The 26,315-nt window shown below is 43.5% G+C and overlaps 1 protein-coding gene and 1 non-coding gene across 3 annotated transcripts in view; one reads left to right on the top strand and one right to left on the bottom strand.

Moving 5' to 3' along the window:
• The window catches only part of slc9a3.1 (solute carrier family 9 member A3, tandem duplicate 1), a 152,070-nt gene that overhangs the window by 102,420 nt on the left and 23,335 nt on the right, over nucleotides 1–26,315 (bottom strand). Inside the window, exon 1 of one of the 2 annotated variants that reach the window (XM_070880483.1) lies at nucleotides 225–1,003. The exons of the other annotated variant lie outside the window; for it this stretch is intronic. Coding sequence (XP_070736584.1) covers nucleotides 225–510 — 286 coding nt within the window. The 5' untranslated portion in view covers nucleotides 511–1,003. Of the gene's footprint in view, nucleotides 1–224; nucleotides 1,004–26,315 lie in introns of those variants that run through there. 2 annotated transcript variants of the gene reach the window in all.
• Nucleotides 15,526–15,723, top strand: LOC139264925 (U2 spliceosomal RNA). Its single transcript, XR_011593424.1, has one exon. It is a non-coding gene; the product is annotated as a U2 spliceosomal RNA (small nuclear RNA).

A 26,315-nucleotide genomic window follows, 5' to 3' on the forward strand; every position in this document is an offset into this window, starting at 1 on the left:
GACACCTAGGATTATGTAACTAAAAATATCAATTTCAAGCGAAGCTCTCCCTTGAATGTGCCACGGTTCATTTTCAAAGCAATTTATCCACGCTGCTTTTCTAGGGCACACAATCCAAAATTAGTTTGCAAGAACAAGAGGGCAACCCCCAAGGTAAAGGCGAGAGAGAGAGAGAGAGAGAGAGAGACCCAGGAAAACATCTAGTGGAGACCCCAATCGCTCACCAGTCTTCGCGAGAATGGCCACCAAAATCCAGACAGCGATGAGGTAGGGGTCCTGCACATGATGCCAATCGAAGATGACGATCTTGTACGATGTCGGCGACTTTTCCTCGCTGGAGTTGCCGTGTGCTGGGCTGGAGTGGGGCTCTTGAGGGACAGTCTGGGGTCCGCTGTACGGGAGGCGGCTGGCGACTCCTTCTCCCGGGCAGCGAGGCAGCCAAGTCAGGGCGAGCAGCACCAGGAAGCAAAGGCTGTAGCTGGCCGCACACTCGCTCCTCGCCCTCCCCATGCTGGTGGTCCTGGATGATCCGCGATCGAATCCGCGCTGACGCCGGCTCGAATGGCTCTGCCCCAGCCCTGGCCGCTCGAATATTTAAAGCCAGCCAATTAAGAGGAGGTGGGGCCAGTCTCTCACCTCGGACACAATGACAGTACCTGCACTTTTTACTGACACCAAGACTTCGCTCCCCTGCCAGGCAGCTCAACTGAATGAGCGACTCATGCCACCTCCCCTCCTCTCCTCTCCTTCAGTCCATCCTTTTTCATTTCGAAAGTCATTGCTTTGAGCTGAATGGTCGGTTGGAAAAGGTGACTGCCGTTTAATTGTTGGCTGAAGGAGAGCTCACATCCCAGACAAGTCGATGGCAGCACCGAGTGACAATCCGGTCAGAACTCAGGTCGTTGAAGGTGTCTTCCCAAACTCAGCACTGCAGGTCCCTGGGATCCTGGAGAATCAACCCAGCGTGGCCACACATCGCCAGCCTTCTCCATCCCTGGGCTAAACTCTCACTGGAACATCCACTTCGTCTCATTCTCTCCCGCTGGACCGACATCCCACCCCTTCCCTCCCCATTCAATCAGTTCTTGGCTCAATATTCGAAAATAACATTTGCAAAACTTTGTGACTCCCCCAGAAAGAGAGGCACGAGTTCCTGATCTCACCATTCAAGGCAGAAAGCACAGGACTTGTTTAATAGGCGGAGACACATTTGCCCCCGATAGAGCCAACGAGACATGTACCCAAACATTGACAGCCTGTTACTGCCCTCTGCGCCTGGATTGATTCCATCAGGCAATGGATACACCCCAGGAGCCACGGTTACTCTTTGCAAGATTGAAAGCAAGTTCGGGTTTTCATTAAAAAAAATTAAAGTTGCAAAGGTCATCTTTAATAAGAATAGTTAAGAAATGAATAGCCGGGGTGATGCAATTTTTGGTTCTCCGGTGTATGTCACGTCTAGTACCATGGTTAGGTGCAGCAAGTATATTGCGAGACCGTTCAAGATATTAGCCCGTGATAAAGATTTATTAGCTACTTGTACTGAAATATTAAATGCGGTTGGGTACCCAGCCGTCACAAGTGAGAAAATGTGTTTTTTTAATATCGTTCATTTATGGAGTTCACTGAGCATTAGAATACATACGACCTTGCTAAATATATATAAGTCACCCATTAAAAGTGAAATGACCTGCTAGCAAGGAAGTGCAGTTGAGAACGAGCTTTTCTCAATGAGGACATGCTTTTGGAGGTTGTGGCGACGCCCAGTGAGGTGCTCAGGTCACAGGTCTGATGGGAGTTTTAATATTTGACCATTAAAGAAAGATTCGAATTTCTATCGCTGCTTTCACGATCTCAGGACGTCCCTAAGCACTTTACAACCAACGAAGTACCTTTGAAGTGTAGTTACTGTTGTAATATAGGAATCACAGCAACCAAATTGCACACAGCAAGCTCCCACAGACAGCAATGTGATAATGACCATCTTGCGATATTGGTTGAGGGATCGATATTATCCAATACACTGGGCAGAACCTCCTTGTTCTTCTTTGAGGAGTCCCATGGGATCTTTCAGGTCCACCCAAGGGGGCAGAGAGGGTTTAAAATCTCACCTGAATTACAGCACCTCAGTCACAGCAGCACTCCCTCAGTACTGCACTGAAGTGTCAGCCTAGATTTTGTGCTGGAGGCTGATGGAGTGGGACTTGATCCCACAAGCTTCTGCCTTCAAGGCAAGAGTGCTACCCACTGTGCCACGGCTGTTGAATGATTAGAGTATATCGCTCCGATCACCATCCTGGGTAGCAACACTTTCCACCTCACAGCTGGTGAACCAGATGATGAAGTGCCTGGGGATTGGAAGTTAGGAGAGTGGGGCTGCTCATAAGCAATAGAGATTGCCCTAGTGTCAGACAATGCTTGGAAGGGAGGGGGTTTGAGATCTAGGAACGTATGAACAGGAGGCGGCCATTCAGCCCCGCAGCGTGTTATCGTTCATTCAGTTAGATCATGGCTGATCTGTGGCCTAACTCTATTTGGCAGCCTTTTGTTTCATATCCTTCGATAACTTTACCTAACAAAAATCTATGGATGTCAGTCGTGATTTTAATTGACCCAGCATCAACAGCTTTTTGGGAGAACAATTAGTGTACGTGATGTATGGCACTATTTGAGAACAGAGCGAATCAGAAAAAATTGGCCCATCCATCAAGTCACAGCAGAATATTTAATGGAAATGCCTGTAAGGGCAGAAGTAACTAACACATGTGTAGAGGCCCAGAAGGTACATCAGGAGTCAAAGGACAGCCAAAAGATCAATGCAAATAAAAATATTTCCTTTGATGGGGACAGGGGCAAGGTGATTAAAATATTAAATATGCACTACCTCACCCAGTTAATGCAATTTCTAATTAGTGCCAGTATTCATTCTGGATTTAAATGCAAGACAGGAATTACAACTTTACAAGTTTGTAGCTCTTTATTAGGCGCAAGCCATGGCTCAGTGGTAACACTCTCGCCCCAGAGTCAGAATGACATGGGTTCAAGTCTCACTCTGGAGACTTGAGCTCATCATCCAGACTGACACTCAGTGCAGTACTGAGGGAATACTTCATTGTTGAAGGTGCCCCCCATCTTCCACACTCTCTAAACTTGAGCTGATCAAAACTCTGCTGTCCCATTCACCCACCACCCATGTTCACTGACCAACATTGACTCCTGATCCAGCAACGTCTCACATTTAAAATTCTCATTCACATGTTCAAATCTGTCCATGGGCTCCCCTCTTCCTATCTCTGTAAACTCCCACAACACAGAGAACTCTGCATTTCTTCAATTCTGGCCTCCTGTGCATTCTTGATTTTCTTTATCCCATCATTGGCCCCAAGCCCTGGTATTCCATCTCTCTCTCTCTCTCTGTGAAGACACTCTTCAAAGCCTATCTCTTTGACCAAGCATTTAATGTCTGAATATATCCTTATGTGGCTCGATGTCAAATGTTGTCCGATAACACTCCTGTTTTACTACATTAAAAGACACTAGATATAAAAGAAAGTTTTTGGCTTTCATACAATACAACAATGTCTACACTTCAAAAGTACTTCATTGACTACAATGGCCATGATAGGTGCTATATAAATGCAAGTCCATTCTTTCATTAAATTATTGTTTGTCAAGGTGCAAAGACTTGCATGCTCAATGAAATAGCTTTATGTCACAAGGGGTCAGCAGGATAAATGTTGCAGGTCATGTAACTAATGTTTAATTCTGACATAAATGTATTAAACTCCCTGGGTAAGAATATTCCATGTGTAACATCTGCTCCCAAAAGATTAAGACTGCATCCTGTTTAAATTAACTCAACCAAAGAAACTGAAAAGTGTTACCCTGAAGAGTGTGGTATAATCTTTGTGAATAGTTAACCGTTTTTAAAGTACACTGCTGTTCAGTTTATTTTTGTTAATCTGTATTCTCTTTTGCTTCTGTAATTTTTAAAAATTTGGTCAATACATTTGAATACAAAGAGGTCTGTGGCATGGAAATTTGCCACCTGCCAAACTGAAAAGTAGAGATCATGTGTTCTCCAGCAAGCAATTTAGAACCAGAGGTTTACAGCACAGAAGGAGGCCATTCAGTCATTGTCTGTGTTGATTCTTTGCTGGAACAATCCAAAACTAACCTCACTGCCCTGCACTCTCCCTATAGATCTATATCTTCCTTGGCTTCAAATACCATTCCCAATGTTCTCAAAAGATGCAATGGCCTCTACCTCAAACACTTCTTGTGGTAAAACATCCCATGCTACAGGAACACTCCATGCAATGAACTTTCTCCTCGCCTGAGAATTGTAAATTGGCATCAAATTACATTTGACCGCAATAGACATTAATGGTTGATCTAAACGTTAGCCCAGTAAAAGAGATTAAAAGCTACAGATTTCATTTTGTATTGACAGCCTGTTTACAGAAACAGTCATGGCATTCACAACAAAAAGGTGTTGGACACCACCCAAAATACATCAGTCTGGTCATACAAGGCTTCAGATGCCTACAATGAATATCAGTTCTAGTTAACAATGCTCCAGGCCAGTTATGTTATTAGAATACCAAAATATTTTGTTTTAGATCTCCATATTTGCACCTCCGAACACATCATACAAAAGAGGGAATATGTGCAATATGTTAATGTGTAATTCATTATGGGGTTTGCACTCTGGAATGGTTATCAATCATTTAAAAGCAACATTTTAGCAGAGCTAGCATAATTGGCCTGAAGTAGAGATTATTCTTCTCATTAACCATTGATGCTGCCACCATCATCTTGCATTTAAGTTAGAAAGATCTCAAGAAGCTTTAGGGGTAGTCAACATGTTAAATGGTTGGTCAATAAGCCAGGAAAGGAAATATTACAAGATGTAACCAAAAGCTTGGTTGGAGAGATGGGTACTGAGGAGGTTTTGAAAAGAAGGAAATGTGGAGAGAGAGAGGTGAGGTTTAGGACTCAGATGGCTGAAGCAATGTCGTGAGTGAAGAGGGGACAAGGGGGAGGAGGAACATTTTCCAAAAAGACCAGAGTTAGAGGAACGGTATGTGAATAGAAACGTGAAGTGATACATTTTGGTTGGGAAAATAAGAGACGAGGCAATATGAACTAAATGGTGCAATTTTAAAGGGGAAGCTGGAACGGAGAGACCTGGGGGTGTATGTACACAAATCTTTCAAGGTGGCAGGACAAGTTGAGAAGGCTATTAAAAAAAAACACATGGGTATCCTTGGCTTTATAAATAGAGAAAGAGAGTACAAAAGCGTGGACGTTATGCAAAATCTTTATGAAACAATGGTTACATTTCAGCTAGAGTATTGTGTTCAATTCTGGGCATCATCATCATAGGCAGTCCCTCGGAATCGAGGAAGACTTGCTTCCACTCCAAAAATGAGTCCTTAGGTGACTGAACAATCCAATGAGAACTACAATCCCTGTCACAGGTGGGGCAAATAGTCATTGAGGGAAAGGGTGGGTGGGACTGGTTTGCTGCACGCTCTTTCCACTGCCTGCGCTTGATTTCAGCATGCTCTCGGCGATGAGACTTGAGGTTCTCAGCGCCCTCTCGGATGCACTTCCTCCACTTAGGGCGGTCTTCGGCCAGGGACTCCCAGGTGTCGGTGGGGATATTGCACTTTATCAGGGAGGCTTTGAGGGTATCCTTGGAACGTTTCCTCTGCCCACCTTTGGCTCGCTTAAAGTGAAGGAGTTCCGAGTAGAGTGCTTGCTTTGGGAGCCTCGTGTCTGGAATTCAAACTATGTGGCCTGCCCAGCGGAGCTGATCGAGTGTGGTCAGTGCTTCAATGCTGGGGATGTTGGCCTGGTCGAGGATGCTAATGTTGGTGCGTCTGTTCTCCCAGGGGATTTGTTGGATCTTGCAGAGACATTGTTGGTGATATTTCTCCAGCGACTTGAGGTGTCTACTGTACATGGTCCATGTCTCTGAGCCATATAGAAGGGCAGTTGTTACTACAGCACCACACTTTCAGAAGGATGTGGAGGGTGCAGAAGAGATTTACTGGAATGGTATCAGGAATGTGGGAGACTGGAGAAGCTGGGGTTTTTCTCCTTCGAGCAGTGATGGTTAAGAGGAAATGCGTTCAAATCATGAATGGATTTGATAAGAGTGGTGGAAGTAAATTCAATTGTAACATTCGAGAGAGAATTGGATGAATACTTGAAGGGGGAAAAAATTCAGAGCTATGAGGAAAGAGCAGGGGAGTGGGATTCATTGGATAGCTCCATCAAATAGTTGGCACAGGAACATTGGGCCGAATGGCCTCCTTCTGTGCTTTATCATTTTATAATTCTAAGGTTCCAGGTGTGTATAAAACTTTCAGCAGAAGAGGGGCTGAACTAGACATGGAGCGGAGAAATATTGGAGAAGGACGTAAGCAGTCTTTGTGATGGAAAGGATATGGGGTCTAAACTCAGCTCGAGTTCAAACAGGAAGCTTGCCATCTGGATCAGCCTGAGACAATTGTCAGAGGGTAATGAAATCAGTGGCAAGGGAGTGGCATTTGTGGCAGGGACCGAGATGATGGCTTTGGTCTTCTGAAGACGGAGCTGGAGGGAGTTATGACTCATCCAATATTGAATGTCAGGTAAGCAGTCTGACAGCACAGGCTGATAAAGACTCGACAGGGCCTTGGAAAAGGGGAGCCAGGCATCCATTGATGAGCATGTGGAAGTTGGCCTAACGTCTAAAAAGGATACCAAGGAGCAACCTGTGAATAAAGAGGAAGGAGCCAATGATAATGCTAGAGGTGATGATGCATAGAAAGGGAAAGAGGCCATTGTTGAAGATGCTTTGGCCACATTCAAAAATGCCTTGGAACCACATATGGCAATCCCAAGCAGCTAGACAGTGTAGCAGAGGTATTGGAGGAGGATGGCCTGGTCGTTATGGTGTGAAAAGATTGAGGAGAATGAGGCTGAACCATGGTCAGACACAGAGGTCAGTTACAACTTTGGTTCGAGCCATTTTGCTATTGAGAAGGGTAGAAGCTGGTCTGGTAGATCCACATGAGAGATAGGCACAGAGTTGGAAAGCAATGACATGTTTAAGAGAAAAGGAGTGTTGGAGATGGGTGAAAATTGCTAAAGATAGAAGGGTCAAGGGCACTCATCCTTGAGGGAAGGGGCTTTGATGGGGAAAGGAATAAAAGGAATAGTCCCAGAGGAGAACGAGCCATTGATAATTTCATCGAGAATGGGGGTCCAGGAAGCAGTAGGTAGATCTTGTGGAAAAGAGGAACTTGAACAGAGGAGCTTGAACAGGGTATTTGGGCAGGGTGGGGGAGGTGGAAAGAAACTGCAGAAGGCTGGAGGTTCGCGGCTAGAATGGATGGAGGGAACCAAGGCCCAAGATGAAGGGGTGGATGCAGCTACATTAATCCAGGACCTCAAATCTGGCACCAAGCTTATGGTCTACAGGGCAGTAGTGATACCCACCCTCCTATATGGTTCAGAGACATGGACTATATACAGCAGACACCTCAAAATGATGGAGAAGTACCACCTGGCTGCCTCCGCAAGATCCTGCAAATCCATTGGCAGGATAGATGCACCGTCAGTGTTCTCGCTCAGACCAACATCCCCAGCATTGAAGCATTTGTTAAGTCTCAAATAAAGCAATGTGACACAGAGTACTGTAGACTTGAGTAAGTGTGAACTTAGTCTCCTTATTCTGACTCGAGTGCCGGCACAGCATGGGAGGCCATGCTTATATGCAGTGCTCCCAAGGGATGCTAGGATCCCTTGGGACTCCAACAGATGCACCCTCTGGTGGTGGTAGAATGCTGGTTACAAGATATTGCATACATAACAGCATTGGCCACACTTGGTCAGCTCCGTTGCATGGGCCACATCGTCCGCATGCCTGACACGAGACTCCCAAAGCAAGCGCTCTACTCGGAGTTTTGACACGGCAAGCGAGCCCCAGGTGGGCAGAGGAAACATTTCAAGGACACTTTCAAAGCCTCCTTGATAATGTGCAACATCCCCACCGACACCTGGAAGTCCCTGGCCAAAGACCGCCCTAAGTGGAGGAAGAGCATCCGGGAGGGCACTGAGCACCTTGAGTCCCATCGCCGAGAACAAGCAGAAATCAAGCGCAGACAGTGGAAGGAGCATGAGTCAACCCAGGCTCCCCACCCACTCTTTCCTTCAACCACTGTCTAGCCCACCTGTGACAGAGACTGTAGGTCCCGCATTGGACTGTTCAGTCACCTGAGAACTCACTTTTAGAGTGGAAGCAAGTCATCTTCGACTCCAAGGGACTGCCTATGATGATGAATGGTCTCCATTTTGGATATCAAAAAAGCCAATGAACTCCTCCCCCTGGATGTTTGAGGCAAGAATGGAGGGGTGAAGCAGGAAGGGGTTTAAAAGGAAGTGGCTGGTCATAGAAAAATAAAAAAAGGAACCTTTGGCTTTCCTTGTTCTCCAGAACTTATTACGCTCATTGCCTTTAATGTTCATAGATTATTCAGTCCCCTCACTTGTATATAATTTGCAGTCAGCAGCTCGATGTGGAATTTTCTGTTCATATGCCATATTCACAATTCCAAGAACCCTGGTCTTCATTACACTCCCCCGTATTTCCAGGGCTTGTAATGAAATGAATGATAACTGCATATGGTGGAGACATGCCCACACATGTAGCAATACCCGAACTGTGCAGGGGGCAAGGCTGGTGCTTGAAAGAAAGAAAAGACTTTGATTTGTATAGCGCCTTTCACGAGCACCGGACGTCTCAAAGCATTTTATAGCCAATGAAGTACTTTTGAAGTGAAATACGGCAGACAACAAACCGCAACAGGAGCTTGGAGCAAAATGGCTTCACTTTTAGAAACGATGTATACAATTCAAGATATCCACAAGTTTTCTTACAGTTGATTATAATTTATATCGTTTTATTATGGGGTTATAGGGAGAGGGCAAGGAAGTGGAGTTGAGGTCAAGATCAGATCAGCCATGATCTTATTGAATGGCAGAGCAGGCTCGAGGGGCCAAATGGCCTACTCCTGCTCCTATTTATTGGCCCAGAAATTCTGGCCTCCCCAGGTCCATACGGAGTGTATATGGACCCGGGAATCATTGCAAAAGCCGGCTTTCAGCACACAATACGCATGCGCTGAAAACTGGCTTTTCCGATCCGTCAAGCTCCAGCTTGACAGATCCTCCGCATCTCAGGAGCTAGGACACTTACAAGGGCAAGATTGCGGGAGTTACCCATATCTTGCCCAGCAAATGTCCTGAAAACTCTTGCACCTAGCCTACTGTTACAGGCGTAAAAGTTAAAAAGAAATTTTAAACACATTTTATTGTTTAAAAACCCTGACCACCATGGTAAGTTTATTTTAAACCATAATTAGAAAACCTTTTTTAGAAAAAAAAATTTAGATTTACAAGACATTTATTAACTTTAATTTCAATTAAAGGTGTGTTTTCTATTTTTTTATTATGGTGTTTAGTGTGTTTTTTTTTCTCATTAATAACTGTGAACTCACTCGTAGATACGGAGTTCTCATTGCTATTAATGAGAAAGCTGTGGAATACTATACCTGATTGGTTGAGCAGTCACATGTGACTGCACCTTCTGCGTCCAAACCTGGAGGACGGGAGAGCGCTTCAAAAGCACGGGAAGAGAAGGCCTCCCCAGCGGAATCCCACGCTCCTCCAGGGCCACCAGGTACTTTCATAATAAACCTCCGGTCGGTAGAGTTTATCCGAAAGAAGCCTCCAACCGGAATTTCAGGATCAATATGTTATGTTCTTATTATTTGCCTGCTCCTCAGTACAGAACCATTTAGAACATAGGAACAAGAATAAGCCATTCAACCTCTTGAGTCTGTTCAGCCATGATCCAATTGAACGACAGATATGTATCTCAACTCTATCAACCCACCTTGGTTCTGTAACCCTTGCATAACAAAATTCTAAATTTCAGTTTGAAATTTTCAATTGACGTAGGTCACAGCAGCTTTTTGGGAAAGAGTTTTCCAGATTTCACTACCCTGTGTGTGAAGAAGTGTTTTCTGACATCACCCCGGAATGGCCTAGGTCTAATTTTAAGTTTATGACCCCTTGTTCTGGACTCCCCAGATTGCTCAAGCCAGGAAAGTTACAGTTTAGAGAGAGTAGATGAACTAGCTGTGATGCAATTATAGGATAAAAGTTTGGAGAAGAAATATCTGCACACATCACGGCAGGTGAATGCATCGATGCTCTGAACACTGATCGTCACCATCAGAGGTGAGTAAGGCTTTTATCCTCATCCGGAGCAATTTATGCCAGAGGAAACAATCTTGCCCAATTCGCAACTCACCTCCCCAACCCACCCACACACCCATCCAATTTGCAGAATCTAACTACCTCAATGTCTTGGCAGGTAACTGCACAATGTGATGCAATATGGCACCACAGTAACTGAAACACTCCCAATGTTCAATCCTTGGTTTCTGCAGAATTAGTTCATCAAGTCTGGGCAGCAGCTAATGGAATATAAAAATCACCCAATTACCCATGGACTATGGAAAGAGGGATACTAAAATAGCAAGTGTTCATATGCCAGATCTTTATGTAGTTATCCCGGATAGAAAGTGTGCATCTAGACAGGATTAAGATCCGAAATTCTCTCCCCGGTCAAATGATCAGTAAACACCCATAGTGTAGGATCATTTGTTGAAGTATAGGCACTCAACCATTATCCACTCAGATACAGCTAAGATCAGTAACTAATGTGACTGGGGAACGTAGATGTCAATGATTTCAATGTTCAGCAACATTGAAACACTCACTCCTTTTGTAATTTAAAAATTTTTTTTTAAATAAACACGAGAAACTGGTCCAAGATTCTCATTGCTTTACTTGAGCATCTTTTTGGGCGAGCGATCATTTGGGCAGTAGATGGGCGAGATGATGAAAGTAATGCTTGCCGATAATCTGGGCGTTACTTTCCATTATATGCACAAGTGATGACGTCAGATTTTTTTTTAAAGTATGGGTAGGTGGTTCAGCTAATTCCCGACGTTAACTGTATGCTGAAAGTTACGCCGCCGATAATTGGGCGATAGTTTCCATTTTTACTCAAATATGGGCGTTAAACTCAATCTCAGTCGTTAAATGGGAGGTAACTGGGCGATCCCAATGGAAAGTCTAGCCCAAGGTATTGCATAGTTTGAGGTTCTGGGAAAGCAATGAATAATATGAGCCTTCATTTCAACAATGGAAAATGTAGAAAAGATGAAGAACATGTCGACCAGCGTGTCTAGAATGAGTGTATGTTCAAGGAGCTTGGATACATACTGAGGGAGAGCAAGATTTTTTTAAAAAGAGCCAGCTTTTGTGGTGCAGCTGACACAATGTTGTGCAGTGTGCGCCACTAAAATATATATCTTAAAAGGTACACCCAGATAATCATAACTGATCTTATCTTTGTACAGATGCCGACTCATCAGTGTATTTGCAGCATTGTCTGTTTTTATTGCCTACTTCCAGCTGTTTCAAAAATGTCTACACAGTGTAAAAGTCAAGTGATTTAAAGCACTATAGAATATTGCAAAATCAAATCGATTTTAAACCGGGTCATAAAAATTGCATTTGAAAGCAAGGACATTGAGTTTGTCTATAAATGAAGTATTTAAACCTGGCAGCCAAAATAGAACATGTGTTATGCAACTGAAGAGGAGCATAGGTACAACTTTTAAACTAATACTCCGATGGCTGGCCACCTCTCTTTAAACCTCTAAACTTCAGCTCTGCTGGCCATATCCTAACTCGCACCAAGTACTGTTCACCATCACCCCTGTGCACGCTGACCTACATTGGCTCCCGGTCCAGCACCAGCTCCAATATAAAATTCTCTTCCTTGTGTTTATATATTTTAAATGGCCTCATCCCTCCACATCTCGAACCTCCTCAAGTCCGACAACACTGAGAACTCTGCGTTCCTCTAATTCTGACCTCTTGTGCATTCATGATTTCCTTCACATCCCCATTAGCAGCCATGCCTTCAGATGACTAGGCTCTATGTTCTGGAATGCCCTCCCTAAACCTCACCTCTCTCTCTCTCTCCACTACTTTAAGGCCCTCCTTAAAACCTACCATTCTGAAAAAGCTATTGGTCAACTGTCCTAATATTTCCTTATGTGGGTTAGTGTCAATTTTTTTTGGACAATATTGCTGTGAAGCATCTTGGGATATTTTGATACATTAAAGGCACTATATAAATGCAAGCTTTTGTTCTGGAATTTCCTCCCTCCATATAGCCTCTTCTACCCTCCTTTAAGATGCTCCTTCAAACCTACCTCTTTGACCAAGCTTTTGGTCATCTGTCTTGATATTTCAGTGGCTTGGTGTCAAAATTCGATTGATTAACGCTCTAATAAAGTGCCTTGGGACATTTTGCTACGTTAAAGGCGATATATAAATGCAAGTTGTTGTTGTTGTTGAGCAGGTTTTAAGGATCATCTTAAAGGAGGACAGAGGTGTAGCGAGCGAAGAGGTTTAGGGAGGGAATTCCAGAGCTTAAGGCCAAGGCAGCTGAAAGCACAGCCAGCAATGATGCCAGAATTGGAGGAGCGTAGAGATCTTGAAGGCTTGTAGGGCTGGAAGAGGTTACAGAGCTAGGGAAGAGAGAGGCCATGGAGGGATTTGAAAACAAACATAAGGATTTGAAATTTGAAAGGAAGAGGAGGAGGATCATCATCAAGAATTTATATAGTAGTAAAACACCCCAAGGCGCTTTACAGAAGCATTATCAAAACAGAATTTGACACCGATATTACAAGGTGATATCAGGTGCAGGTGACCAAAAGCTTGGTCAAAGAGGTCGGTTTTAAGGAGCATCTTAAAAGGAGGAAAGAGAGAGGGAGAGAGGTGGAGAGCATTAGGGAGGGAATTCCAGAGCTTAGAGCCTTGGCAGTTGAGGGTGCGGCCGCCAATGGTGGAGCGATTAAAGTCGGTGATGTTTAAGAGACCAGAATTGGAGGAACGCAGAGATCTTGGAAGGATGTCGGGATGGAGGATATTACAGAGATAGAGAGGGGTGAGGCCTTGGAGGGATTAGAAAATCGAGGCGTTGCTTTACCGGGAGCCAACGTAGGTCAGTGAGCACAGGGGTGATGGGTGAACAGGACTTGGTGCGAGTTAGGACACGGGCAGCAGACTTTTGAATGACCTCAAGTTTACAGAGAGTAGAACATGGCAAGCCGGCCAAGAGTGCATTGGAATAGTTTAGTTTAGAGATAACTATAAATCCAAGTTTTTCTGTAACAAAGGCATGGATAAGGGTTTCAGCAGCAGATGAGCTGAGGGAGGAGCGGAGTCAAATGATGTTAGAGGTGGAAATAGGTCTTCTTAGTGAAGGCTAGAATATGGGGACGGAAGCTCATCTCGGGGTCAAATATGACACCAAGTTTGCGAACAGTCTGGTTCACCCTCACAGATAGTTGCCAGCGAGAGGGATGGAGTCAGTTGCTTGGGAACAGAATTGGTGCTGTGGACCAAAGTCAATGCCATTGGTCTACCCAATATTTAGTTGAAAAAAATAGCTGCTCATCCAGTACTGGATATCGGACAAGCAATCATCCAACACCTCCAAGTGAATAAAATTAAACTGTGCTCGCCATCCTAACAAGAAATACAGCTCGAGTCACCAAGAACCCAAATACAGTAACCTCTAAACCACATAGCAGTTAGGACTATGTGCAAGGAAATAGTCCTGTAAATAGTTGCAATATAGATCAATAACCCTATATATCAACGACCCTATAGCATTGTAATTGTATTTAAGCAAACCAGCTCTATCTAAAAAGCAATTATAAAATGGCTTAATGTTCTGTAGTGGTAAACTTTAAAGACTAAAAGAAAAACTTCATTTAGACCAAAACAAAACTATTTTTACAAACATTGTTCATTTATTTTCTTTGCCACACAATATATTAAAGCACCATGAATATAAACAATCAAGTGTACTCTAAAACCCAATAAAAAATAAAAAAGATAACTCCATTTAAACCAATGATATTCCAAGCACCATCAATTTAAGTAAAATCATTTCACTATTTCATCAACCCCACCCAGTGTTGATACCATGTGTATGTGATTTTGGATCCCTGCACTGAGACCCAGTGATAATGAGGTCCACCTGCGGATCGCATTCAAAATCAAGATCTCTAATCCTTATCGTAACCATATAGCTTTCATATCGACTGTATGATCTAATCTGAAGTTTTTTTTTTTAAATCACTTGATCTCCTAATCTTATCTTGTATTTCAAAACTAAATGCTGAATCTCAACACGCGACTCCATACAATAGGCTCGATAACAAATGTCAGACACCAGTTTCGCAATAAAGCCACAGTAAGTTATCTGGCAAGCTTCAAGACTAACTTTCGCTCTTCAGACACAGACTAACATTTAATCACATATGATATCATCTAATAAACTTGGTACAATTATAAACCCTAATTGCACAACTTGTTTGTTTGGAGTCAAAAGAACAATCGTTTAAGAGCAGGTTACACACAATATGCTTGCAGTGCAGTAAGCACACTAAAATTATCAAGTTAAATCAACAACTTGTGAAAGAATGACAAAACACTAATGAGGATATAGAAGGTGGGGTGCTACAATTACCTCAGTATCCCTGGCCTAGTGCAGGGAATAACTCTCACTGTCGTATATACAACTTTTATAACATCTTTAGCATAGGAAGATGTGCACACCACCATCCAAGACAAAGCAGTCCAATTGCCTGGCACTTCATCCACTTGCCTAAACATTCATTCCCTCCACTATCTCATCATCATAGGCACCCCCTCGAGATCGAGGAAGACTTGCTTCCACTCTAAAAGTGAGTTCCCAGGGAGCTGTGCAGTCCAATGCAGGAATTAGTGTCTCTGTCACAGGTGGGACAGACAGTGGTTGAAAGAAAGGGTAGGTGGGGAGCCTGTTTTGCCGCACGCTCCTTCCGCTGCCTGCGTTTGATTTCTGCATGCTCTCAGCGACGAGACTCGAGGTGCTCAGCGCCTTCCAGGATGCTCTTCCTCCATTTTGGGCGGTCTTGGGCCAGGGATTTCAAGGCTTTGAGGGTGTCCTTGAAATGTTTCCTCCGCCCACCTGGGGCTCGCTTGTTGTGTAGGAGTTCCGAGTAGAACACTTGCTTCGGGAGTCTCGTGTCGGGTTTGTGGACGATGTGGCCTGCCCAACGGAGCAGGTCGAGCGTGGTCAGTGCTTCGATGCTGGGGATGTTGGCCTGAGTGAGAACACAGACGTTGGTGCATCTACACGATACATGGCACCAATTCCAAACCCGCAACCTCTACCACCTAGAAGGGCAAGGGCAGCACCTTCAATTTCCCCTCTAAGTCACACACCGGCCTGACTTGGAAATGTATCGTCATTCCTTCTTAGTCACGGGGTCAAAATCCTGGAATTCACTCCTTAACGGCACTATGGGAACACCTTCACCATACATCGCTTCTCGGCCTTTTGGCTAAGATCATGCATAACTGACCTGACAGGGGAGTAGCCACCATAACCCCAAGGTGGTTCTCCCTGGATCAGGAAGGTATATGCTTGCTTTTTTGGAAACAGGAGGTGGGTGGGGTGGCTTGACTCATCCACCTCCACGGAGGTGTGTGGGGGGCCTGACCCATCCACCTCCATGGCACGAACCTAGTATTGCAGTACTTCCAGGAACGGTGCAGTGGTTCTCGGCCTTTTGGCTAAGAGCATTGGCGCAGAGTGATCCTTGATGTGTGCAAGGTGACCTCTGGCGTTTGTGATTTGACAAAGAATTGGAAAGATTGGCTACGAATTTAAAAAAAAATACAGACTGCAGCGGTGCAAGAAGGCAGCTCACCACCACCTTCTCAAGGGCAATTAGAGTTACCCAAATCGCAGGAACAATTTATTTTTATTTTTTTTAAAAAGGTGCCTTTAACAGCACCTCCAAAACATGTGACAACCACCTCATGAAGTGTTGGGCTCCAAGTATTACAGTGGGGTTTGTGCTCTCAATCTTCTGACCCAGAGGCACAAGTGCTCCCATTGTATCTGCAAGTGCATGAAGAAAATTTCCTGTAGCCTGAATCAGAAATAGTTCCATACCCTCTAAGAGCAGAATATCTGAGGAAGTAATTGCATTGGAGGCTGTCCAGAGAAGGTTCACTAGGTTGATTCCGGACATGAGGGGGTTGACTTATGAAGGTAGGTTCAGCCTATACTCATTGGAGTTCAGAAGAATGAGAGGTGATCTTATCGAAACTTATAAGATAATGAGGGGGCTCGACAAGGTGAATAGAGAGAGAGGATATTTCCACTCAAAGGGGAAACTAAAACTAGGGGACAATGTCTCAGAATAAGGGGCCACCCATTTAAAACTGAGATGAGGAAGAATTTCTTCTGAGGATTGTAAATCTGTGGAATTCTCTGCCCCAGAGAGCTGTGGAGGCTGGGTCATTGAATATATTTAAGGTAGAGATGGACAGATTTTTGAGCGATAAGGGAATAAAGGATTATGGGGAGCATGTAGGGGAATGGAGCCGAGTCCAAGATCAGATCAGCAATGATCTTATTAAATGGCAGAGCAGTCTCGAGGGGCCAGGTGACCTGTTCCTATTGCTTATGTAACATTCCAAGTGCACTGTGGAAAACTCTACATTATGTATCCAACGACATGGTGTGCCTCGACTTCCAAAAGTCATTTAACAATAGTTTAAAGGCTCTAATTTAAGCTCAAAGCAATAGTGATTCGTGGAATATCTTGGGGATGGAGATCAAGACGCTCCTTAAACCTACCTCTTTGACCAAGCATTTGGTCACCTGGCCCAACTCATTGTGGCTTGGCATCATATTTTTGTTTGATGACACTCCCTGTGAGGCGCCTTCGGACATTTTACTATGTTAAAGGCGTCATATAAATGAAAGTTGTTTGGCTAGAGGAGTTACAGAAGGGTGATATTGGCCGAATGGAAGTACTGAGAGGGGTGCCCCAGGGATCAGAGTTTGGGCAAAATTGGACACCAAGCCACAAGGAGATATTGGGTCGGATGACCAAAAGCTTGGTCAAAGAGGTAAGTTTTAAGGAGTGTCTTGATATCCATCCCCAAGATATTCTATGAATCACTACTGCTTTTAGCTTAAATTGGAGCCTTTGTTTGTTTGAAAATAGAAGCGAGAGAGGCAGAGAGGCAATTCCAAAGGTTTGAGCCTAGGCAGCCAATGGTGGGGCAAAATAAATCATGGATGCACAAGAGGATAGAATTGGAGGAATGCAGAGTTCTCAGAGGGTTGGAGGAGGTAACAGAGATAGGGAGGGATGAGGCCATGGAGAGATTTGAACACCGGGATGATCATTTTAAAAATTAGTCATTGCTGGACCGGGAACCGAAGTAGATCTGCGAGCACAACATGTGGTGGGTGAACGGGTCTTAGTGAGAGTTGATCATCATCATAGGCAGTCCCTCAAAATCAAGGAAGGTTTGCTTCCACTCCAAAAGTGAGTTCTCAGGTGATTGAATAGTCCAATACAGAAATTACAGTTTCTGTCATAGGTGGGACAGACAGACGTTGGAGGAAAGGGTGATTGGGGAGACTGGTTTGCCGCACGCTCCTTCCACTGCCTGCGCTTGTTTTCTATATGCTCTCGGCGATGAGACTCGATGTGCTCAGCACCCTCCCGGATACTCTTCTTCCACTTTGGCCAGGGTCTCGGGTGTTGGTGGGGGTGTTGCACTTGATCAAGGCGGCTTTGAGGGTGTCCTTGAAACGTTTCCTCTGCCCACCTGATCAAGAACACTGATGTTCTTCCACTGGCAGCAGAGTTTTGGATGAACTGAGATTATAGAGGGTGGAAGATCAGAGGCATCAGAGTCTTAGTATACACAACCCTCAACATATCCAACTAGTACCAAGTTGCAAAAGAAACCAAAGCTAATTGAATACTGAACTAAACACTACAAGTCAGAGAGAGTCATGCTCAAACTCTACAGTGCTCTGATCAGTATCTGATACTGGTCATCAGAACACAAGGGAGACATTTAAGAGCAGAACACAGCCACAACCCCGGTGACAGAGGTCAGAGTCTTGAGGAAAGATTGGATAAACTTGGGCTTTCTAGCCTTGAGAGGTGATCTTATTGAGGTAGAGATTGTAAGAAAAAAATCCAGATAATTTCAAACTAAATATGCAGATTAGAAGGGGATGGAAGAAAAATAGCAAATTGCCACTAAGATCTTCAGTGATAAAATAAAAATCTATTCTGTGTATTAAAGTGTATTGGATATAAAATCCTGGAATTATTTAACAAATAATGGCTCTGCAATAGGGGGAGACGAAAGGTCATATAGAGTCATTTTTGATGGATGAAATGATGGGCCAAATGGCCTAACATGTAATTATTTCTGATGCTTGGATATTGGTCTTTATTGATTGTTACATTTTTTATTGATTAGATTTTGAAATGAAGAATGTAATAGTCAAACATTGATTGAAGTGAGAACAATGAATCATTTTAATTATATAACTGACAAGGGAAGCAGATAGTCTTGTGCCATATTGCAGTAAAATGTGTGCCAAGTCACATATAGAAGCAATCGCTTGCATGTAAAAATCTGAATCTCAGGCCTAGAGCTTCATTATTGTTATTTGAATACTGGGCTTCGTAATCACTCTCTGGTATATTATTAAAAGTAAATTATTAAACACGTCAGGAAGCCGAGCTGCAAGACATTGCTGAGGAAACAAGATTAAAAAAAAACTCTCCTGGTGACAGAGTTTATAAATGCAGGACCCAGCAAGACCAGGAATGTTGCCATATTTAATTCCCAGTCTATGCTCATGAATTCAAGGCAGCAGCTAAGGCATGAGAAATTCTCAGTACCTGTAAGTTAGAGTGAAGAAAGAAAAAAAAACTGGAATCCCACTCCCAATTCCAATCCAGAATCCATTACTGGAAAGGGCCAGTGTGTGCAACATCAGGCAAGGAAAAGATCATACTTAGCTGTGACACTCTCTGTGGTCAAACAGCCATTCAGATCTCAGGTCTAGGATCACCCTAAGAATGGACACTTTGACGAGGTATGTACGAAATGGTCAGTACCCATGGATCTGTTCCTCAACTTGAGAAATTTGGGAGGGGATGGGGAGGGTGTTGCGTGGAGACAAGATATTACACTTAGCTTCTTTGGCACACAAAAGACAGTATTAAAGAATATTATTCCGGAACGATGATGATAAAATCAATATTTTTGATTGTGGAATTTTTGAAACTCTGTCAATCAATCTCCAAATACTTGAAATCACACACTTTATTATGCAGCAATGCAAGCACATTTAACATTTTAAATAAAAACTCTTGCAATTACATTTTAATCTGGTGTTGTATCTTCCAATTTCCTACATGAAATGGTGAACACATTAAAAAAAAAAATCTGCAAAATTTCAGCACTTATGACTGCTAATAACCATCATGCACACAAGTTAAGCACTCGGGTCATCAGTAGCTTTATTTCTAGTTTTGAATATGTCCAAATCATTGTTAATGTAGGTTGCAGATTTGAAGGCTTCAAAATTGCTTATAAATTCAAGACAAAAGGAATAGCTAAAGAACTGGTTTTATTAGACTCCATCAATCCACACTAGATCACCAATGATCACATACTTTGTACTAGACTACCAAAAGATCTCAAAGTCACACCTCCTGTAAAAGGATCAAGTACACCAACTGTGGTACCAGATGTTGGGGATCAATCACAAACTCCCCGGGGCCGAATTTCAGCCTCCTAATAAGACCCGTGTGATATATTCACAGAGCACAAGCACACACAGCTTCCAACATGGCAGGCAGCTCGGTCAGAAGCCTCCGGAATCTGCCTGGTTCTGTTTATTATTAACCCTGCAGTTGCAGTACACAATACGTCCACATCCACAATGTGGAGCTACAAACATTACAAGCTTACAGACATTACACTTCTCCCTCCTTAATGAAGAAGTTATTATATCATACATAACTTTCATGTTTATACATAACACAGGATATAGACTTAATTTTTTTTCCATATTTACAAATTTAACTTTACCACTTGTTTTCGGTTTCGAAGAGGATACCTTCGCTCTCGAACAGAATCTTCCAAACCTGATGTCGATTTCATACTCATTCGAGGCTCATCCTGAGGACCGTTTTCCTCCACGGAATTTCCTTGATTTTCATTTGAATTCACTCTAACTTCAGGCTCTTTGTTTTCCCAACTCGGACTCAGACTTTCATTCCGATTCGCTCTTGGATTTGTTTCCAGTACATTGGATTGAGGATTTGCTACTGGTGTACCAAAACTATCTGATGAATAATTGAATCATTCCCACCTTCAACTCCTTTCATGTCTGTAAGTAAAATATCAATATGAACAAACCTAACCTGTCCATTATCAAACATCTTTACCAAATATGTGCGAAGACCACATATCTTCACCACTTTTACCATTTATGGTGATGGTTCTTCACTCTCACCACCTGGTTTAATTTCACACTTCTCTCTTTTACTCTACCTCAATCATGATTCTCTTTGTCTTAATTGCGTCTCTTCTACGCACTGTGCCAAATTTGGGGTTTTAACAATGAGAATCTGGTTCGTGGCTGTCGTTTGAGAAACAACTCTGCTGGTGTTCTACCAATAGTTGTATGAGGAGTATTTCGATATAGAATCAAAAAATTAGCCCATTTGTGATCCAATGACAACTGTCGTCTCCTTGGGTTTAGATTTAACATTTTTTGTTAAAATGAGAGCACGTTTTACAATTTGTACAGTGCTCTCTGCTGCACCATTCGAAGTAGGGTGGTATGGTGGAACCTTGGTATGTTTCACACCATTTTTGCTCGTGAATTGTGCAAATTCTTCTGAACAAAATTGTGGTCTATTATCCGAAACAATTTCTTCAGGGAGGCCAAATGAAGAAAATAATTTTCGTAAAATGTCCAATGTTTTATTTGTTATTTTCCACATTGGAAACACCTCAACCCACTTCGAATGGCTATCACAATGAACAATTGTTGTCCTTCTAACTCAGCAAAATCAATATGTAGCCTTTGCCACACCCTGGGAGGCCATTTTCATGGCTGTAATGGTACTGCTGGTGGTTGCTTGCTTACCGATTGACATGTCGTACATTGACTCACGATGTATTCTATATCTTTATTAAGGCCTGGCCACCATAAATAACCATGCAAAACTCTTGGTCAAGCACACTCCCAGGTGCTGGTCATGGAGGTCTCCAAATAATTTGGACCTGAATTTATTTGGTATAACCACTCTTGCACCCCACATGATACAATCTTTATCTACTGATAAATCATTCCTACGAATGAAGAAGGGATGTGTATCTTTGTCTGTTACCTAGTTTGGCCATCCATTTGCAATATACTCATACACCTTTGGCATCACTGGGTTAAGTTTGATTGCTCTACCAATCTCTTCAGCTATGAATGGCAGTTCATCAATGAATGAAAAATAAAACACTTCTTCCCTATCGGGTGTAACTTGTGATGGGGCAGACAATCTAGACATTGCATCAGCATTACTGTGATCATCTGTATTCAATATCATATGTATATGCTGACAAAGTCAAAGCCCATCTCTGCATTCGGGCTGCAGCTAATGTTGGAACTGGGGACTTTGGATGAAGGATTGCTGTTAGGGGCTTATGGTCCTTAACGATGGTAAACTTACAACCATACAAGTATTTGTGAAACTTCTTGATCCCAAAAATGAATGCCAAAGCTTCCCTTTCAATTTGCACATAATTACTCTCACTGGCACTGAGAGTGCGTTGAAGCAAAAGCAATTGGTCTCTCCTCCCCACTACGTGATACATGAGAGATCACTACCCCAACTCCAAACAGAGAGGCATCACATGCTAGCTTAATCTCCTTAGATATATCATAGTGAACTAACATGGTGCTCTCTACCAATTTGCTTTTCACTCCTTGAACGCTGTATCGCATTCTTTTGACCACTTCCAATGGACCTGTTTTTTCAATAGTTCATCAGTGGATGTAATACTGTAGCCAAATTTGGTAGGAACTTCCCATAATAGTTCAAAAGACCCAAGAATGAACGAAGTTCAGTGACATTCCTGGGAGTGGGTGCATTTCTGATTGCATCCAATTTTTCCATGGTTGGATGTAAACCATCTTTGTCTACTCTGTACCCGAAGTACTCCACTGAGTTTTTAAATAACTCACTTACGAGCAGACACTCGTACTCTCTGCTTCTCTAGCCATTTGAGGACTTCATTCAATATGTTATGATGAATTTGCCTATTTGGTGCTGAAATTAGTATGTCATCCAAATAACATACTACCCCTTCAAAACCTTTCAAAATCTGGTTCATCACCCCTTGGAATATGGCAGAGGCAGAAGACACTCCAAACAGTAGCCTATTAAATTGATATAGGCCTAGATAAGTATTTATAGTCAAACATGACTTGGACTCCTCATCTAGTTCAAGTTGTAAATAAGCATTCGTAAGATCCAGTTTTGAGAAGATCTGACCACCTATCAGTGTTGTGAACAAATCTTCTATATTCGGCAATGTATTGGTGACATTACCTGGTTTACGGTTACTTTATCACCACACAATCTTACCTTACCATCGGACTTAGGTACAACAATGGATGTAGCCCAATTACATCGATCTATCTTACAAATAATGTTCTCAGTCTCTAGTCTTTTGAGTTCTTGCTCAACTTTCTCCTTGAGTGCATATGGTATGGAACGTGGCTTGTATTAAACCAATCTAGCATCCTTCTGTACCCTGACACTTGCCTTGAATCCGACTGCCCGTTTCGCAGAACACCTTCGGATACTTCTTGATAACCTCATCCATTGATGAAAATCTCGCTTCCACACAGATAATCTTACTCCGATCCAGCTTCAGTGAGTTCAACCAATCTCTTCCTAGTAAGGCAGACTTGTCTCCCTTCACTACTATTAGAGGCAAGTTCTGAAATTGATCTTTATATTTCACCGGTACGGTGATACGACCGACCACAGGAATTTTCTCTCCCGAGTAGCCTCGCAGCTCTATCTTGGATTTTTCCAGTTGGAAATCACGCATTTTGTCGAGCTGCAGCGATTCCAGTACTACATACATGGATGTATCAGTGTCAATTTCCATTGGTATCTTGAATTACACAATATCCATGTGGATTCTGATGCTTTCCAAAATCGCTGTCCGTTAACCTCGTGCTCCTGATGACGTGTAACTCTAACATCTCCTCGTCCTGTTGTTGTTCTTCCATGCTATGTAGTCTCTTGGGATTTCTACTCATAGCTTTGAACGCTGGACTCATAGCTTTAAAAGCTGGTTTACCCTTCAGTCGGCATGCCTTCGTAAGATGCCCAGTCTTTCTGCAGAAGAAACACTCTGCCTTCATGTATGGACAACTTTGAGCAATGTGTTGTCCCAGGCACCTATAGTGCGACTTCGACGCTCTGTTAGAATTTCCAGTTTCTGAGGCTTTGTGCCCCCACCGTCTTTTACTTTGAACCTGCAGGTGATTTACCTCGGTTGACTGACGACCGTAATTATTATTTAATTCTCAGGAATATTGTTCGGCCATGCCCATCGACCTCGCTGTCTGACAAGCAATCTCAAAAGTCAAGTCATCCATCGTCAATAACTTCCTTCTGATCGCAACATTTTTCACCCCACAAACAAAACGCTCCCGTAATGCTCGGTTTTGAAAGTTTCCAAAATTACAGTGCATTCATAGCTTTTTTAATGCTACGATGTAATCACTGATATTTAATCAGTCTTTTGATTCCGAATCCCGAAACGATAGCTTTCAGCAATTTCTAACGGTTTGGGGTTATAGTGCTCCTCCAGCTTCATTAAAATCTCAAAGCGTTGTGTCTTTTGGCTCGTCAGGCACAAGCAGATTTACAAGAGTGTCATATAATGCCGGACCTGCCTCCGATAAGAAGATCGCTCTCTTACGTTCCAACACAGCCCGGTTCTGGACTGCACTGTTTGGAACTTCGATTATGTTATTTGCAGTGAAATACATTTCTGGCCGATCCACATACGCTTTAAAATGTTCCCGGTCGTGTCTATATTCCCCCAAATGTCCGATTACACCTGCCATTTTAATCTCTAGCTGTTCACACCGTGTGCTGTATTTTACCTCGGATTTTTGTAGCTTTTTCCAAAGACAGAAACTTCCAAAGTCTCTGTCGGCTGGCTGAATCCTTCACCAACAAAATTTAAGCTTTAAATCATTCGAAAAAATCCCATCTTGCCGCCAAATGTGATATATTCACAGAGCACAAGCACACACAGCTTCCTACATGGCAGGCAGCTCTGTCGGAAGCCTCCGGAATCTGCCTGGTTCTGTTTATTATTAATCCTGCAGTTGCAGTACACAATACATCCACATCCACATCCACAGTGTGGAGCTACAAACATTACAAGCTTAGACATTACCGCCCGTTACAGCCGGAAAGCAGCAGCCACACAGAGGTGTCGAATGACTGCCAATTTTTTGTTGCGAAATTCTCCTTTGTTTTTCCCAGCAGTCTGCACTTCCACCCCGCTGCTGCCAAGCCCTCCCAAGTGAGTCATCAAAGCGCGCTCTGCCGATCTCCCGCTCCGCAAGCAAAATTCGCTAAAAAATCTTGCAGCCACCGCTCGGTGCCCCCAACAGATTTTTCTGTCGGTGGTGTGCAAAATGGCGATGTGGCCCACCATTAAAGGGGAGGGCGCACTGCCGTGGCTGCCATCTTGTCAGCCGAGTCCCAGGTTGGCCCGACATTTATGCCCCCGGGTTCGGCCGGGCTGCCAACCAGCAGCCTGGCAGCCCCTCTTGGGTGCCAGGCCACTGGCCTGGCCGAAGTCCTCCCTGGTGGCCCAGTGGACCAAATGAAAATAATCGCAGAGCTCGCAGCAGCACTCCCCTTTAAGTGAAGGGGAGAGACATGGTGACGCGCCAGCGTGAGAACGTCATCAGCGCTATGCTGATGACTGACAGCTGCGACCACTCCCACTTCCGTCCCTTGTATGACCGATCTTATGATCTCCGCCGCAATTATGAAAGACTTGCGGCCTGCTCGGAAAAAAAAGACAAAGAGTTTCGTGCAAGAGGCTACTGCAGCGGCGAAAACACAGGAAAATCGGTAGGTGAGACCTGCTTCCGGCGGAAATGAATTTCTACCCACCACTCCCACCTACCACATCATTTTAAAAGCTTTAAATCACATCCTTTTCTTTGTACCATGAACTTTCTTTTCAGTCGTGTGGCTGCAAATGTAACTTACATGCACCTTTATTGCAGAAGAGCATCCCAATGCAAACCAGGATGCACAATCCAAAAAGAAATGGGTGTAAAAGAAGGAGTTTTTAAGGATTGGTGATCAAAGGCTTAGGCACTGACCACACTTGACCAGCTCCATTGGGTGGGCTACATTGTACTCATGCCCGACACAAGACTCCCAATGCAAACGCTCTACTCGGAACTCCTACACGGCAAGCAAGCTCCAGGTGGGCAGAGGAAACATTTCAAGAACTCCCTAAAAGCCTCCTCGATAAATTGCAACATTCCCACCGACACCTGGGAGTCCCTGGCCAAAGATCACCCTAAGTGGAGGAAGAGCATCCAGAAGGGCATTGAGCACCTCGAGTCTCGTCGCCAACATGCAGAAAACAAGCGCAGGCAGCGGAAGGAGAGCGCGGCAAATCAGACTCCCTACCCATCCTTTTCTTCAACGACTGTCTGTCCCACCTGTGACAGAGACTGCAATTCCTGTATTGGACTGTTCAGTCACTCGAAAACTCGTTTTTGGAGTGGAAGCAAGTCTTCCTTGATTTCGAGGGACTGCCTATGATGATGATGATGTCAAGGAAATAGGTCTCAAGGAGGAGAATTTTAATGGAGGATAGGGAGGTGGATACCTTTAGAGTATAGGGCCTAGGTAGGCAGAGGATACAGCTACCAAAGATGGGGCAAAGAGGAGATGCAGTAGACACTAGAGTTAGAGGAATAGGCAGTTCAGAAGGAGGGGGTTGTAGAACTGGAGAAGGTTACAGAAATAGGGGAAAGGCAAGGCCATTAAGAGATTTTAAACACAAGGATGAGAATTTAAAATTTTTTGATGTTGAGAAACCAGGAGCAAAGTTGTGGGCTTTGGCAATGATTAGATGAAGATCCAGATCAGATGCAACCAATATACCCATTATCTACATTCACACTAGAATGCTCACTGAAGCAA

Source organism: Pristiophorus japonicus, chromosome 5 (assembly GCF_044704955.1).
Source record: "Pristiophorus japonicus isolate sPriJap1 chromosome 5, sPriJap1.hap1, whole genome shotgun sequence".
In the NCBI taxonomy this organism is placed as follows: Eukaryota; Metazoa; Chordata; class Chondrichthyes; family Pristiophoridae; genus Pristiophorus; species Pristiophorus japonicus.